Source organism: Furipterus horrens, unplaced genomic scaffold (genome assembly GCF_987537825.1).
Source record: "Furipterus horrens unplaced genomic scaffold, mFurHor1.1.pri manual_scaffold_8, whole genome shotgun sequence".
NCBI classification, from domain to species: domain Eukaryota; kingdom Metazoa; phylum Chordata; class Mammalia; order Chiroptera; family Furipteridae; genus Furipterus; species Furipterus horrens.
In genome coordinates, this window is record NW_028327178.1 from 50,005,075 (window position 1) to 50,022,806 (window position 17,732).

The 17,732-nt window shown below is 40.0% G+C and overlaps 1 protein-coding gene and 1 non-coding gene across 7 annotated transcripts in view; one reads left to right on the forward strand and one right to left on the reverse strand.

The window, feature by feature from the left end:
- PTPRM (protein tyrosine phosphatase receptor type M) overlaps positions 1-17,732 on the forward strand; it is an 883,942-nt gene that overhangs the window by 817,975 nt on the left and 48,235 nt on the right. For all 6 annotated transcript variants that reach the window (XM_090285792.1, XM_090285794.1, XM_090285793.1 and 3 more), the window contains one exon: positions 1,508-1,605. In XM_090285792.1, coding sequence (XP_090141918.1) covers positions 1,508-1,605 — 98 coding nt within the window. The remainder of the gene's footprint in view (positions 1-1,507; positions 1,606-17,732) is intronic.
- Positions 13,020-13,203, reverse strand: LOC150002876 (U2 spliceosomal RNA). Its single transcript, XR_016512856.1, has one exon. It is a non-coding gene; the product is annotated as a U2 spliceosomal RNA (small nuclear RNA).

Below are 17,732 nucleotides of genomic sequence, written 5' to 3' on the forward strand. Positions count from 1 at the left end.
TCAAGATGAGGAAACAAAGAAGTATGGCCCAAGAGAGGGAACGGGTCAAGGTTCCAGTGGGAGAACTAAGTGAAGAGAAGATAGTCAACCTAACAAACGAGGAGATAGCCAGCATAACAGATGTAGAGTTCAAAACACTGATAATAAAGATGCTCATAGGCTTGACAGATATACTTAAGTATGGCGAACACATAAGGGAAGAAGTGAAAGCTATGCTAAAAGAAACAAAGGAAAATCCACACAATGGTAAAGGAAAGGAAACCGGTGTTCAAATCAGTGATTTGGAACATAAGGAAGAAAAAAACAGTCACCCAGTACAGAATGAGGAAACAAGAATTGAAGAAAATGAGCAGAGGCTTAGTAACCTCTGCGACAACTTTAAACATACCAACATCCAAATCATAGGGGTGCCAGAAGGAGAAGAGGAAGAACAAGAAATTGAAAGCTTATGTGAAAAAATAATGAAGGAAAACTTTCCAAATTTGGCAAAGGAAATAGATATACAAGTCCAGGAAGCACAGAGAGTCCCAAACAAGCTAGACCCAAAGAGGACCACACCAAAACACATCATAATTAAAATACTAAAGGTTCAAGATAAAGAGAAAATCTTTAAAGCAGCAAGAGAAAAGTAGAGGATTACATACAAAGGGTTGCCTGCCTATAAGACTGTCAGTTGATTTCTCAAAAGAAACTTTGTAGGAAAGAAGGGACTGGCAAGAAGTATTCAATGTGATGAAAAGCAAGGACCTACAACCAAGATTACGCTATCCAGCGAAGCTATCCTTTAGAATGGAAGGGCAGATAAAATGCTTCTCAGACAAGGTAAAGCTAAAGGAGTTCATTATCACCAAGCCATTGTTATATGAAATGTCAAACGACTTACTTAAGAAAAAGAAGATAAAAATTATGAACATTAAAATGACAACAAACTCACAACTATCAACAACTGATCCTAAAAAATAGAAACAAAATCCAACTAAGCAAACCAGAACAGGAACAGAATCATAGGTATGGGGATCATTTGTAGGTTTATCAGCTGGGAGGTAGAAGGGCGAGAAATGGGGAAATGGTGCAGAGACTAAGACAGGGGGAAGTTAAGAATAATATAGGAAAGGGTGAAGCTGAAGATCTTATATACATGACCCATGGACATGAACTAAGGAGGGTAGGTTGCTGGAGGGAAGGGTTGTATTGGGCAGAGAGGAGCAGAGGGAAAAATTGGTACTACTGTAACAACATAATAAAATATACTTTAAAAATAAAAATAAATAAGAAATTTAAAGGATAGGGAGGTAGAAAAAAAGGAAAATTCAACTATAACTGAAAAATTCATTATTTCTATAGGTGCTCTTTCAGAAAGAGGACCCTTTTGCATCAACACTAGAAAGGAGAGCTAAGTCCATCTGTAAAATTGAGAGAACTGCATGTGATTTATTTGCAAGCCCACAAATTTTCCAGTTGCAAACTTACAAAAGAAAAAAAAAATCTCTGTTCTGTTTTGCTCTAGGACCAATGCAAGAGACCATCTATGACTTCTGGAGGATGGTGTGGCACGAAAACACTGCGAGCATAGTCATGGTGACTAACCTGGTGGAAGTGGGGAGGGTAAGTAAGACCTACATGTCCATTTGTTCTTTGCTTAGTTGGTAAAATGAAGTAAGGCAAGAGCAGTATTTTCTGAAGTAGTATTTTGTGTGCTCCAGAAAACATTAATCACTACAGCTCCTCCTACTGCTTGCTGCATTTCCTTATAAATTATCAGTAAACGTGGTCTGAATTGCTTTCATTTGTTGCGATAGCAACAGACGGGAAAGGCACTCAAGATTTAAAAGCAGTTATCAATTGGCTATATTGAGCACATAAATATACCTCTAAGCATGAGTGCTGGTTGTTGGATGTCAAAACCCTATGGGTGCTGCATTAGACATAACTACATTCCCTAATTCAGGAAAACGGACTCTGGAAACAATATGTGCATCACTGGATTCAATCCTTAAGTTAGAATTCCAGCATCTCCTCTTGCTTAGATTTTACTTCCCTGTGCCTCTGCTTTCCAGGCTGCAAAATGGAGATCATCATCTCCCCCAAGGTATTAACTGCTGATTGTTTTTGTTTAACCAGGAAACTCTTAAGTAGTTCTTATCCCCAGACTGGCATGCTGTAGGATGAGTTCCAAAGTGAAATTTAAAAATGAGAAAATACACAAAGGGCAATTGCTTTGTTTTATAGTAGGATCAATTCCATGGTTCTGCCCACTCCAAAACCCATTCCTTCTTTGAGAATTTGACATTGTGAGATTCACCCTCAGTAAAGGCAGTGTAGGGATCAGCTTAGAATTGAAATACTGGGGCAGAAACCATAAAGATATCATTTCTTAAGATTCTCAACCAGCCTTAAAAAAGAAGAAAGTCTTGCCATTTACAACAACATGGATAAACCTGGAAGGCATTATACTAAATGAAAAAAAGCCAGTCTCAGAAGGAAAAATAGTGCATGATTCCACCTATATGAGGTGCCTAGAGTAGTCAAATTCATAGAAGCAGAGAACACAATAGTGGTTGCCAAGGGTTGGGAGTTGATGTTTAATGGGAGATATCGTCTTAGACCTGTGAAGTGCTAAGAATTTGAACTGAGACTTCCACATAAAACATAAATCAGCAAAGGGCAGACATTCAGAGAAAGGGCAGACAGGGTGGGGGAGGGTGCAGAAAAAGGAAGGCAGCCAGGCCTCAGAACAAGGAAATAGCAAGGAAGCAAACTGACCTTCACTTAGGATCTGAGTGAGAAAGTGCTTCCATTAAGTAATGGGTCAAAGTAAACACTCTAACATAAATCAGAAAATATTTAGAACTGTGAATCATAAAGTACCATATAGTAAACTTGTAGGATGCAAATAAAATGGTACCTAAAAGGATATATATAATCTTAGATGTTATTAGAAAAGAAGACTAAGCATCTAATTCAAGAAGATACATGGAGAACAGAATATAACTAAAGAAAAGAGGAAACAATAAACAGAAGACCACAAAATTATTAAATAAAAAGCAAAGAAAATAATTAAAATCAACATAATCAAAAGGCTTTGTGAAAAAACTAATAAAATAAACATCTGGCAATCAGAAAAGAAAGAAAATCAAAAATAACCAATAACAGAAATAGGGTAAAGTTTTTTATTGTAGATAATATGTATAACTAACAATACATTTGAAAATTTAGATACATTAGGCAGTTTTCTAGACACATAGGATTTTCCAAAACTGACTCAAAAAGAAACAAATTCTGGGTAGATAATAATTGTTTTAAAAGTGAATTATGATTAAAAATTAACCCCTACTGCACTGTTGGTGGGAACGCAGACTAGTGCAGCCACTATGGAAAACAGTATGGAATTACCTCAGAAAACTAAAACTGGAACTGCCTTTTGAACCAGCGATTCCACTACTATGATTATACCCGAAAAATCCTAAAACAATAATTCAAAAGAACTTATGCACCACTATGTTCATAGCAGCACTGTTTACAATAGCTAAGTGCTAGAAACAGCCTAAGTGCCCACCTGTAGATGGGTGGATCATAAAACTGTGGTACATTCACACAATGGAGTTCTATGTAGCAGAAAGAAAGAAGAAACCCCTGCCATTTGCAACAACATGGATGGAACTAGAGAGAATTATGCTTAGTGAAATTAGCCAGGAAAAGAAAGACAAATACCATATGATATCACCTAATACAGGAAACTAAAGAGCAACACAAACAAAAGAACTAAATAGAACAAAGAGCAGAATAACAGTCAATGGGGGGAGGGGGGAGGAAGAGAAGGGGGATAAAGAAGGGAAGGGTTTAGTCAAGGAACCTGTATAAATGACTCATGGACATGGACAACGGGGAGGGATATGATTGTGGGAGAAGGGGTGGGCTGGGTGGTGGGGAGAAATGGGGGGGAAATGGGACAACTATAATTGAAAAACAACAACAAAAAAAATTAACCCATAGAAAAACACCAGGACAATGAGGCAGAGCATTGACTATGGAAGAGGGGTGTGGGCGGGGCAGGTGAGAGCAACTGAACAGAACAACAATAAGAAAAAATGGCTGTGAAAAAAAAGAAAAGAAAAACACCAGTCTCGAATATATTTATTTACCCATTATGTTCTACTAAATATTCAAGGACTGGATAATTCAAATCTTATAAAAATTATTCTAAAAGAAGAGAGAAAGACTGCTTTCCCATTTTATTTTAAGAGACTAGTATAACCTTGATATCAAAACCAGACAAAAACATAAGGGGAAAATTACAGGTACCACAAATTGGGAAGAGATAAATAGAACAACAGGTGAAAATAGAGAGCCCAGCTGTTGACTCTAGGCATATGTGGGAAAATATGTAATTAGTGGTAAGGTATGAGCTTTTTAATCAATTTGGTTATCCATGAGTACAAAAGAAAAAATGCTGCCTCCATAAAACACCCAAATATGAATACTAAATAAAAGCCAAAATATAACTAAGCTTTAAAACTTTTAGAAAAAAAAATGGGGGGAGATATTTATGACTATTTTTTAAGAATGCATCAAAGATACCAAAAGATTAATGTACACTTGAAATCTCTATAATTTTATTAACCAATGTCACTGCAATAAATTTATAAAAAGGAAAAAAGAAAAGGATGGGGAAATTGACTATTAAAAATATAAAGTTTTCTCTCTGATAAAGGATTTAAGTAAAGTGACAAGAGGGGCCATTCCATAAGACCATTATGTAAAGTCTAAAAACTTACAAAGCAATATTTTATGTACTAAAAGTGTAAAAACCATTCATGTCTTTCAGTTCACTCTCTGCTGGGAGGGAGACAGTGAGAGCAGGGAGCTGACCTAGAGCCTGGGGCAGCAGGTGCTCCCTGTATGACTGACCTAAAAGAGATCCCTGAGCCTCTTTACCACCAACCTGTCAAGTTGGCACCTGCTTTATAAGGTTCTTGTAAAGATTAAATGAGTTTCTATATATCAGGTGGTTAGAAAAGTTTCTGCTCCATTTTGAAGACTTAATAAATATAGGTATTAATGTAACCCTTATCTTTCCTCCAACAAACCTAAGACCTACAATCGTGTTTAAAGTTCTTTTTTTTTCCTCCACTCCAAATCTACCTTCTTTTGCTATGAAAGCAGTAGGTAATGACTGAAAAAATAAATTGTCAGTCCCACCAGAAAGCAAGCTCCTTTAAGGAAAGAGACACCCTTATGAATTTTTGGTCTCACCCTCTGGGCACTAAGTAAATACCCAAGGAAATGAATGAATGAGAATTCATCCAACCTGGTGTCAGAGAGCGTAAGCTGTGTTTACTATGAAATAGCTAAGCTCAATATTTTATCTGTCTTCACGTACTTGGCTTTCTTTCCCTAATATGTATGATTAACTCTGAGTCCATCATTCATTTCACAAATATTTGTTGACTGCCTACATACGATAAGGAGCAAAGGATACCTAGAGACTGCTCCCTCAGTACTGTACTTTCACAGTAACTGTATTCCTGGAAAGCTATTCACCACCTCAAAATGTTACATATTTGCATCAGAGCTCATTTAAAGTAATCCCAAGATAAATTATTTTGAAAAGTCATTTAAAATAACTACTGCTGGGTTTTTTTAATGGCACGTATGTATTTGTTGCTTAATTGAAATTCCAAAGCATACTATCTTCAGACTCAGTATCTTAGGAGGTAAGCCATTTTCATATAATAAACCTGTTTTCTTTAAGATGAGGACAGCATAGCATTTGGCTAAAAGGTCAAAAGAAGATTGTGCAATAAAACAAGTAAAAATAAAAACTACCTACACTAAAGTCCACTGTCTCTTGGCACACTTTGCAGAGAGCCAGGTTTCATTTTGAGGTTCCCTGGCTTTAGAAATGTAAAAATGCAAAGGTCATGCAGTGGTGGCCTCTGTTCCTTCCGTCAAGTGCTTGGCCCTGTCCCATACAGGGTGGTCACTGTTGGTTTTTTTGATGGAAACTACTCCTTCTGACAATTACCATGGAAACTCCAGCTAAAAGTTGCAGTGAAGGGCAGAGGGTGACTAGGTCTCAGGTTTACCCATGAATGGAAGCCCTTAGGCTTAAAGTAACTCAACAATTTTAGGTCTGGTAAGTTTTGTTTTGTTTTTTAACTCTTCTAAATCCTTACCAGGTAAGCTCTGAAGAGTCCTCACCATGTTACCATCAGCCCCTTGGATGGGTCTGTTTTCAATTAGTAATGAATTTAATGGCATCTGACCTTGAAATATCTGGCGTGATTTGGGGGTTTTGACAAGAGGTCACATTCCCTCCAGAACAAGGTGCTGAGCTTATTCCAGGCTATTTCCCATCATTAATGCTACTTGTTTGTCTAGAAATGACTTCCCCATTTTCCATGCTTAAAAACAGCAACAACAAACTGCCAAAAGAAATCAAAATGACATGTTTTTTAAGGACAGCAGCTACCTAACATGTTTACTGCACATGGTGTGTCCTTCATGAATTAGGCAGGAGAGCTGGATGCTGGTTTGTTTACACAGATTTGCTGCCGATTCATTAAGTCAGTGCTGGGAACTGAGTTCCCCTGGTTTCTGCCCTGAAGCACTCTGCATCAGGCAGCTGTAATTGCCAGTGTTGGAGCCACTGGGAGCCCTTCCCTGTCGCAGCACCTGGTGTAAAAGACACAGACGCTGCACTTCCCTCCAGCGGGGTCCCTGGTACATCTGCCAGGACCTGTCATTATCTAAGACTTCCTTGTCACCACTGAGCATCCCCTTTCAGCCCTAGTGTTCTGGGAAGGGACCCTTGTCAGTTTTCCTGGCACCTGCCCGACGGCTGCACACCTGGCATTTAAATTGCACTGGAATGTGTTGTGATTGTTTTCCCTCTTTAATGAACCCACCTGAGGGACATTTAACTTTTCATCCAGTCGCCTGTTTCCCAGGCATTCCCATTTACACCGTTTGTGTGGAGATTTGCAAACTCTGTTCTGTTGTTGTACTAATCCATCTGCCAAAAGTCTTATAACCAAAATCAGTGGGACTCCCAAAGGAGATTTTGCACCGGTAATTTAAGCTAATGATATCTAAACATATTTAGTCAGTTTTACAAAGACCTCATTAGAATGTGACTGTGTATTAAAAATCCAAATGAGACCTCATAGTCGTGTAGGGAAATTATTGTGGAGTTGCTCTGAATAGTCCTTAATAACAGGTGATAAAGTGTTTGGGAGCTAAAACAATTAGGGACTGAGAGGTTAACCTCTATCAATACAGAGGATGGGAGGGAACCACCTAAATGGATGCATTAAAGATTACTGCCCGCCCAAAGAGGTTGACCTATAATTCCTTTCACAATATTTGTCACTAAAGTGATGAAAGAAAAGTTTAAGTTGAACACTAGACATCAGAATTAACTTTCTAATTCACATGCACAGGAAGTATATTAAGATTCCAAGTGCCCCTTTCATAACAACAAACATCTGCTTTTCTACAGAAGCCACCAGATGCAGGATCAATGAAAGAAGTGAGAAAGAAGCAAGGTTGCTTCTTTATAAGATGCGAAAATATTGCTTAATAGTAAGAATAATGTAGGCATGCCTAACAGTGCAAAATAATAATATTTTCTGCAAAATCTCTTGAGTTGTTCCCATGAAAGGGAAGAGACAAGATATATACTTTGTGACCTGGTAATTATAGTCCTAACTTTGAAATGGAGAGGAATGTTTGTTGAACAACTATAAATTTTAACCAATCTACTATCAACCATTTCAACAAGTCTTTTAATGTAGCTGATCCAAACCTTACCTCCCTCCGTAATTCCCACCCAGGCCCTACCACACTTCAGGCCACATCCCCACAGTGTTTCACCCAAAAAATAAGGCCCTCACTGAGCTGTCATTGGTAGGAGAGCCCTCCATGGCAGCAGGCTCTTCCAGAAGAGATGACCTTTGACGTTCTCTCTGTCCAAAGATGTTTCCCTCTGTAAAAAGTTAGAAAATAACCAAAGAGCCTGATTTACCTTGTTCACAAAGTAGGTTTTCTAATACCTTTTTAGCACAATGTACCCAACATTTAATGATACTGTATACCTGGCACTAAGAAATATAAAGATATTTATAATTCACTTGCCCTCAAAGAACATAGATTATGGGAATGAGTAACCATTTAAAGTTAACTATTACGCATGTAGGTCAGAATGATGGCAGCAGTAGTGAAGGGACCAGCTCTGCTTGAGGAAATCTCGTAGGACTTCATGGAATGTGGTGAGGCACTGGACATTAAAAAGAGAAAGAACTTTAAATGGCAGGAATAAGACAGTAACCACTTTAAGGGAAAAAAATAACAGCAAGGAGACTAAATGGCAAGATGGGGAAAGAGCAAGTAGCATGGCTGTGTTGGAGAGTTGATGGGGAAGTACAGTGAACTGGGAGGCTGGAAAGCTGGTCGAGGCCTTATCAGTGGGAGTCTGAAATGCCTTTCGAGGAGTAAGCAAAGGCAGACGCAGGGAGTGGATGGTGTGCTTGTTGCAACAGAAGGTGTTGAGCTGGTGAATCATATGTTCTAATTAGTGTTACTGAAAGACATTTCTAGTGGCCACTAAAGAAAGGTTTATAAAAGTTAGAGAAGGCATGGAGACAAGTTAGGTTAGAGCAAAACTCCAGGTGAGAGGTGATGCGGGCTAGACTTGTACGGTGACTCTGGGAGTGTATAGGGCTACGTAATTTGGGTGTTATTGCAAGGTGCTGATAAGGGAAAATAACTTGAACATGAACCAAGGTTTCTACCATTGTGACTTGGATTGATGTAAAGGCTATTAACCAAGAATGAGTATCCTTTCCCACACACCCACCTCCCCCACAAAAAGAAGAGCAGGCATCAGAAAAAGGCAACATGATTCATTCTGGATATGCTGAGCATGAGATGCTGAATGAACAACAATGTTGGGCTTTCCAAAAAGCTTGGGAGGGATACATGACATAAAAACAAACTATGCAATGGGAGAGTCTCCCTTTGTGTGGTAGGCTTTGGACTAGACTGGGGAAAGCAAGATGAAAAGACCTGGCACATTCTAAAGCAGAGAAAGACAGGCAGACAAAAACCTGCATAATAAAAGTGGTAACTGCAGAAGCAGGAGCGTGGCAGAGAGAAGGACAAGGCAGAGCACTGGAGAATCTCTGCTGGGTTGGCCAAAAGGTTCCTTTGGTTTTTTCTATACAATAGCTTAGTTGTCTTTAACTTCATTCGAAACAGTCCTATTATATTATATTGTGACAGCTGTCATATCAGTGTGCATTAAAAAAATAACTTATCAAAATTGGTGAATTTTTGTATAGTCATTTTAATATTGAAGATGAAAGAAAATATGCAACATTGACATGCTATGCTTTATTTAATTTCAAAAAAGGTAAAAACACAACTGAAACACAAAAAAGATTTGTGCAGTGTATGGAGAAGGTCCTGTGACTGATCAAACATGTCAAAAGTGGTTTGCAAAGCTTTATACTGGAGATTTCTTGCTGGACGATGTTCCATGGTTAGGTAGACCAGTTGAAGTTGATAGCAGTCAAACCAAGACATTCATTGGGAACAATCAACATTATACCCCACGGGAGATAGCCGACATGCTCCAAATATTCAAATCAATAAAGTTATTGGTGAAAATGAAAAATGTGTGTTATTTTATGGAAAAAACTATACAGACTTTTTGGTCAACCCATTATACCTAGGGGCAAGCAAGGAAACAGCTAGGAGTGGAGTCTGAAACAGAAGAGCATGAGAAATAGGGCAAGACCCCAGAATCATGAGAAGAGGAGACAGAGTTTCAATACGAAAGAGAAGACAAGCAGTGTGACAGAAGCTACATGGAGGCTAGGTACATGGGACTAAAGAGAAAAAGTAGGGAAAATAAATACAGCACCTGCCCTATGTCAGGCATTCTGATAAATGGTTGAATAAACCATATTCCTCTTATCACAGCTACCTGATAAGATACATAGAAAGGTTCCTATTTTCAAAAATTAAGAAGGTAAGGCTCAGTCAGTGAGGTTAAATAATTTGGCCAAGGGGCACAGGGCTGGAATTTAAATCTTGGTCTGTCTAGTTCCAAAGCCCATGCTCTCTCCACAATTCCACACTACCTCCCTGTTAACAACTAAGAGGCCTCAGATATATACTAGGTTTCAGTGGTGTGATAGAACCACAAACACAATGACAATGGAGTAGTGGCTATGTATGTGGTAAAGATAATAGTGTAGCTTGTTCTTGGAGAACTGAGTCAAAGGTAAGAGATGGAGCAGCACCAGAAGGTAAACAGGGTCAAAGATGTGATTATAGAGGTTGATGTGTGTGTGTGTATGCATGTATGTGTTGGTAGATAGATGTGAGCATAATTGGGAATCTGAAAACAAGACACAATTGGAAGCAGAGACTGAAAGAATCAGGAGAAAGGGAGAGATTAAAACATTGGAAAGCAGATCACTAAGGGAGTGTATTTCCCAGGGAAATACACGGCTCAGCCTTGTGAGGGATATCTTTCCTGAGCCTGGAGAACAGAGACAGATGAGGACGCAGTTAAATAAATGTAACTAAACCGTGAACAACAAACTTGGAATGGCACCCTCTCCTGATAACCTTAGTTTTCCTGGTGAAGATAAAATCTGTGCTGTGGCTCAGAGGCTTGGGGGAATGGCTATATCTGGGAGGTGTCAGGGACACAGATGAAGGGATTGGCCTGGACCAGGAGCTGGCCTGCTTCTATCTCAGAGAGAAGCTAAGACTAGGGAAAGACGTAAGCAACATTCAGTGGATGGCATCAGAGCCTGGGCGCATGGCAATCCTGGGACCACCAGTCACCAGAGTCCTCACACAACTGACTCCAATGCGGACAAAAACCACAACTAGGGCTGAGTGTGGTATTTCTAAATGAACTATCACCTCTCAGCCTTAGTTTACACATCCCTGAAATGAAGGGAAATTGGCTGAATGAACTCATAAGATTCCATGTCTGTTCGTTGTTTCCATTTTGACTCAGAGGTCCATTTAAATTAGATGCATCTGCAGCCCAGACATCTCTTCCTGCACATGGACTCCCCCCGGACCTTCCAGGCTCTCACTGTGTCTGCTCTGAACACCAGCCGTAGGAAGAGTATGGAGTCTGGATTTTCAAAAGGGAATGAGTCAGTAAAAGGACATGTGTGCCCCTTCCATAGAAGAGAGCTGTCCACTCTTATTTCTTCTGTGCTATTTTGTAGAAAATCTAAAGCAGTCTACTGCAGTGTGTGATTAGGTACCAATGGGATGAATTCTTCCAGCATTCTATCTATATTTAATTTATATAGACTATAAAAGATGATCAGTCTATAATTTTTAGAACTTCCTTTGAAAATGAGCTAATCTGACTACAGTAAATTATGATTTTGAGAAAATATCTTCTTTTCAAAATTTCTCAAAATTGCTTATAACAATTTACTGGTTTAGCAACTGGCACAGTCAAGCAATTTTACCTTCCAAGCACATTTCTGTTTCTGAAAGCAATGATCAGCAGCAGCACCACATCTGTTTCCTCCCTGCAGCAGGGAGGGGTCCTTGGAGAGAGTATCGCTCCTTTGGAGAACTCTTGAAATCGTTTAATAAAGATATCTATGCACACCCATGCTGTGCTGTGTAACTGCACGTATGACTTTTGCTTCTAGAAGAAAATCTCCTTTGCACAGAAATATTCTTTTACCACCACCACCAAAAATCAATAGAGAGTCATCATCATCATTTAATGTCCATGAGTCCAATTTGGATAACACATCTAATTGAAAGGTAAACTATGGTAAAAAGGACATGCAGAAACAGATATAATTGTAAAACAAATTCATTTTACTAGGAAACACTTCATTGACTATTAAATTGGGTGCTGATTTTGAAAAATGTGAGACTAAAGGAAAACAAATACAGAATGAAGTAAGGAGAAAACCACATAACTTTATTCTTCAATCTTACTGAAGGTGTATTAAGTATTTTAAATTAATAACTATGTACTGCACTTTAAAGCTTAAGGTAATGAGGTTCCATCTATAAAATTTCATATCTTTAATGCTAATCCCAACTTCTGTAAACTTTATTCTGATACTTTCCCTGCAAATAAATGTCGTGTGTGTGTGTGTGTGTGTGTGTGTGGGTACATGCATTTTTAAAGGCTAGCTATGCCCCTCACTCACATTTACTTACATGGGTAGCCAGACTAGATCCCTTTCAACTTCCACATTCCCTGTACCTGAAAAAAGGTTCTTCCCAAATGTATGCATCACAAACACACACACACACACTCACACTCCCTTGCTCACACATCCTCACACAGTTTTAGAAATGTCCTTTGCCTTGTTGGGAACGGCAAACTGCTGTTTTTTCTGAGTGCCAACTATTGTCTCTTTTTCTGAATTCAGCATGAGTTGTCACAGCGAATTAATGAATAATTTCCTCGGGGGAAGTAGGCTCAGTCTCATATCTTCTTCTCACACCTCTTGTTTCTCCACTGTTGTCAGTGTCAGAGACCTTAACCCCTGGAGTGTTCCTCTCTCCTAGGGCTCTTCCAGTCCACATGAGACTAGTTAACTAGTTATCAGTTGACCTCTCGGCCTCCTGTGGGTGGAGGCCAGAAAAACAGAAGCACGGATCCCTGATTTCAAGATATTTACAATCCAAATATAGAGGTATGACATGGAATTGTACACAAAAAGAAGCAAAACATCTTTGGGTCCCATTTTGCCCTCCCCTGCCAAACCATGGTCCTCTGTGAATGAAGACTAGGTTATTTCACCTGTGAGTCCCAGAAGGCTTGACACATAGAAAGTATTAGAGAGTATTCAGTGAGTGTTTTTGAAGAGTTGGAAGAATAACAAAGGAATGTATAAGCTATGGAAAATAACTTATTGCACATAAGGGACATTTCTGTGTACCGCTTCCTTTCCCTTGACTTGATACATTGGGTGAACAGAATGAAATCTAAAGTCGCACATGCGTATATAACATGGTCATTGTGGATGTGAATGAAGTTCACTACAGCTTTGATGTGACAGAAATCTCTCTGTATTTAGCCAACCTTATTAACTCTTTTGTATTACTTTCGTAGCAATTTATTATGTCCCTTTTTTAAACTGATAAGAACAGATACTACACTTGGTCTTAGCCAAAAGGCCAAGAAGCGATATTATGTCCCTTTTTTAAAAAGCTGTCATTTTTACCTAGATATTTATGACTTATAAAATAGGCTTTGGAAACAATTCTTTATGTGCTCCAAGTCATCTGACGCTTTCGTATCAGCCATCTCTGAAATTGCCACAGTGCAGGATGTTACAGGATCAAAGCAAATTTGCAGGTCTGAATGTCAGGTGTTTCTCAGAACACGCTCTCCTGGCTCCCCAGGTAACTACAAGCTGCATGCAGCTCGGCTCTGTAACACTCCGGTTGAACCCATGGAGATGACTGTGTAAGGATACCCACTGCCATGGTCACCACTGTCAAGCCCCATTGCTTGCCCTGAGCAGACACTCTTGGAGCTTTGTCACAGTTGTGCGCCCTGAAAAAATTCTCATGTTCATCAGTGTCCGCACTTCCTTTGTATTCACCATTTTACAGGCCTGGACTTGGATTCTTGGCTGTCTCACTCTGTCACCTCTAACTTTACCTGTCATTGTCTTCAAGATACATGGAGGTGATGACCTGCCCTAGTGTCTTTAAAGCACTTATGAGGGTAGGGGGCTGAATGTGTAGAAGGTGGACAAGCACACCGGGGACAAATGTGCAACAGCCTGAGAGTTTTACAGTGTAGCCCCAGTCACACTCACATCTGCTCAGGTAGCGTGTGCCTGCAGGTTCTCGGGAGCGTCATTGGGTGCAATGTCGGATGGTCTCAAAACTGCAGTAGCCCTCCTCCTTTGTTGTGCTTGCATGAGCTCTTGAAAATTGTTTGTTTTTTTCTTCACTTCGCACACTACAGGTATATCCTATTCTTGAATAATTTGTTGGAAAAGAATAAATGATGCCCTGTCTTGAGTAAAGAATTCTGTTTTCCCTTCTCTACTTTCCAAATCTGCTAACTTCATCTTCTGCCTCTCCCTGAAAATGAGAAAATGCTAGGAGCATCCCAGGAGAAGATGTCCAAAGAGGCAGAATAATCCAGTGAGTGGTTTTATAGTCCGTATGTGATTCTTTTCAGATTAGCCAAGTGGCAAGACATCAGTATCTCTACCTTAACTAATTAAGGGATTTAAATAGCAAATTTAATTCAGTAGACTAACAGAATTCACTGCCTCAGAATGTTTTCTCTGAAAGTATCTGCCATATGTTTAAGACCAGAGTAGGACATTTTATAGCTTGAGCCACTGCCCCATTTCTCTGGGATCAGGTTTCTAGCAATGAGAATATGGGGCAGCTCTAGATACTTTTGTTTTTTATGAAAAACCCAATTAAAGAACCCCCTTCACACCTGATAAGAAATGGTCACATAAATTGCTTACATATCCTGCAAAAGTCAGGATCAAGGAATAGCATTTGGGTAACAAGATTTGAAAATTATGGGGGTGCTGCTGGATTTACAGAGGTGAACTGGTCACATAGCCAGTAATGAGTATAGTAATGAGATGAGTTAACTACCAAGGATGTCACTGGATTACCTGGCTCCGCTGGTTGAAGTGTCATCCTGTACACCAAAGGTTATGGGTTCCATCCCTGGCCAGCACACAAATGGGAGGCAACCAATGTCTGTCTGTCTGTCTATCTGTCTGTCTCTCTCATCAATAAACAGATTTTTAAAAATTAAAAACAAAATTCCACAAGGGGCATCAGGCCACATGTTTCTTTACAGCTGATAAAACAAATATTATAGATATGGATGTGACTTTGTGTGTACTGTCAAGTATTATATGTCCATCAATTAATGAAATTAATTAATAGATGCAATTGGAAGACCAAACAGAAAACCAGAAACCATGTGGGAGAAACTTCAGGCAGGAACCTGATGTATGAAAGCTGGATTTACCCAGGCCAAACAGTGATTTCCCCAAATTCAAATTATCCAGACCTTCAGAAGATCTTGATGTTTTTTCTTTTCCTTTTTCTTTCTTTCTTTTTTTTTTTTTTTTCTCTTTTTTTGAATTTATATACTACCTGGAATATACTGCTTTGCATGTCATTCTTTTTCTTTAACCCAAAGAGAAGTTCTTGATTTACACTTCAAGGATGGTGCCCAAGGAGGACCACAGGGCCAAATGAAACAGGTTTGGAAGGGGAGAGCTGGAAGAGCTATTTTAAGCCACGTACTTACACAGAGTCTTTATGCATATTATCTCACTTAATCTCTACAACCTCCCTAAGAAATGAATGTTACTACCCCATAGCACGCATGTCAAAACTGAGGCTTGGTGTATAAGTCACAAGTTAGAAAATAAAATATCAAGTGCACTTCCATCTTCTTCATCACACAGAGACCAAAGCAATCCCTATTTTCAGGATATTTAAATGAGTGAATGTTTTTATTGCTGTGAGAGCTCTGTATGTAATTTAAAGAAAAAGAACTTGGATACAATAAACCTGTTCTCTTGGAAACCTCTCTGGCAGCTGCTCTTGGCTGGAGTTCCTTTTGGTAACTTCATTACCTAGCAAGCAGCTTTTTGCTCTTGCTGTCCAGTATCACCATCAAAGCTGTACTCAGCTGGCCCCAAACACACTATTAATAGAACTGCGGTCACTCCTTTTGGATGTCTCTTTTTAGGAGAGAGAGAGAGAAAGAGAGAGAGAGAGAGAGAGATTGAGATTGTAGAAACCCCCTTGAGGTATCAAAACTCCTAACATTGCCTTTTTCCCCCCTCCTTCTCCCTCTACCCCTTTAAAGTAATGTTTATTAGATCACACTATGGTGGCCCCAATGGAAGAGCTAACATTCAGTTCCTTAATCCTTCTTAATCATGTGTTTCTTAGCCCTTGGACCCCTGCACATAAACAGACCTTCACATTTTATCCCACGCTCCTCTCTGCAGTTGGTGGAGTTGGTGATGTGGGAGGCACCAGCAGAAACATAGTAATTTGTGACCAGTGACAAAAATGAGTGATGGTTTCAGAGTTTGCTTCTATTCTTCTTGCCTGTCCATCCCATATACTGTCTCTCACCCACACAAGGCAAGAAAGCTCAAGTCATTTTAAGGTTCCTACTTGGCATCTGTTCCTGAAGCCAGACCTGGCAAGACTGAAGGCTGATACACCTTGAGTTCCATCTTCCCACAATGCCCTGTGCTTGGAGCCAAGCCTGGGTCGGCAGTCTCCCATTTGACACCAACTAGCTTATTACATGAAGCAAGTCACAAGCCCTCCCTGGGTCTGTCTTTTGTTTCTTCGTATGTGGATGTGAGGAAATTAAAGGAATGGAGAGGATGGTGAGCAACCCTGGCCAGGGCTGGCTCTCCTCTCTCAGACCAGTCACTTGCCTTCCCTAAGCCACTAAATGAGGCCCTGGTTGTAAGAAGGCAGTGATTGCAAATGACAAAACCCAAGCATGAAGCTTCTGTTTGGGTTGTAATGATGTTGAAAATGAGCGTTTGGAAACTGGCTCTCTCTGTGAGGCCTCACAGCTTCATTTGACATGAATCTCCTCCCTCCAAATCATAGACACCATTTACTCATTTCTGCTGGATGTTCATCAGACCACCCTAGTGGCAGAACAGATCTGTTGACCACTCTTCTCAGGTCTCCTCGGTCCCTGGAATAAGGTTTGCAGGAAGGAGGTTTAAATGAAACACTGGAGTTTCCCTTTGTTTTGTTTTCACCTGTGTTTTTCTCCACCATAAACCACGCATAGTTGGCAACGCTCAGTTTACCTTCTTTTCCAGAAAACCCTGATTCAATGCTCCTCCCCACTTAGTGGGCCCCTTGACCTCTGCATTTCTGTGGTCACCTACAGTCCAGATCACAAAATTACCATTTAGTAGAAATAAAAATATCCGTTTTGTGAGCACTTACAATGAGCCCACAGTGGGACAGATGTTTTAATTGCATTATATCACTTAATTCAGTGATTCCCAAGTTTATCAGTCCTTGGGAGTCACCTGGGAAGGTATAAGAAACTACAAATATCTCTGTCTCACCCCAGAAATTATTATTTAATTGGCCTGGAGTGTGTCCTGGGCTTTGGAATTTAAACCCAAAAACAATTATTCTAAGAGACAAACTTGGTAACCCCTAACTTAATTGAGATAGGAACTAAAATCATTCCCTCTTTACAGATGAAGAACCTTGAGCAAATTTGAGACACCCAAGCTCACATCAGCCTTAACGAGAACCAGTCTGCAGCAAGTATGTTGCCCAAATCCTCACTACTACAAGTGTGGTTCACGGACCAGCACCAGCACCTGGCTGCTGGGTTGAGGTGCAAACTCTGGGGCCCTGCATCTTCAGACCTACTGGATCAGAAACTCCTGGGTGGGGCGCTGGGCTGTTGTGAAAAGTCATGCAGGGCATCCTGCTGCCTGCTGAAGTCTTGACAACCATAGCTCTAGTGACGCTGGGATGCCCTGCAGGTCACAGTAAAACGCCGCCAGTTTGGGAGCTGCAGTTCCAGCCCATTAGGGCTCCCGTGACTTTACAGTAACAGGGGATCACCTGCGCTGCAGTTAAAAATGACCCACCTTGAGTAATTTTTTCATGCAGTTAGAAATCCTGAGTCATTCTGCTTCCTGTACTGTTTC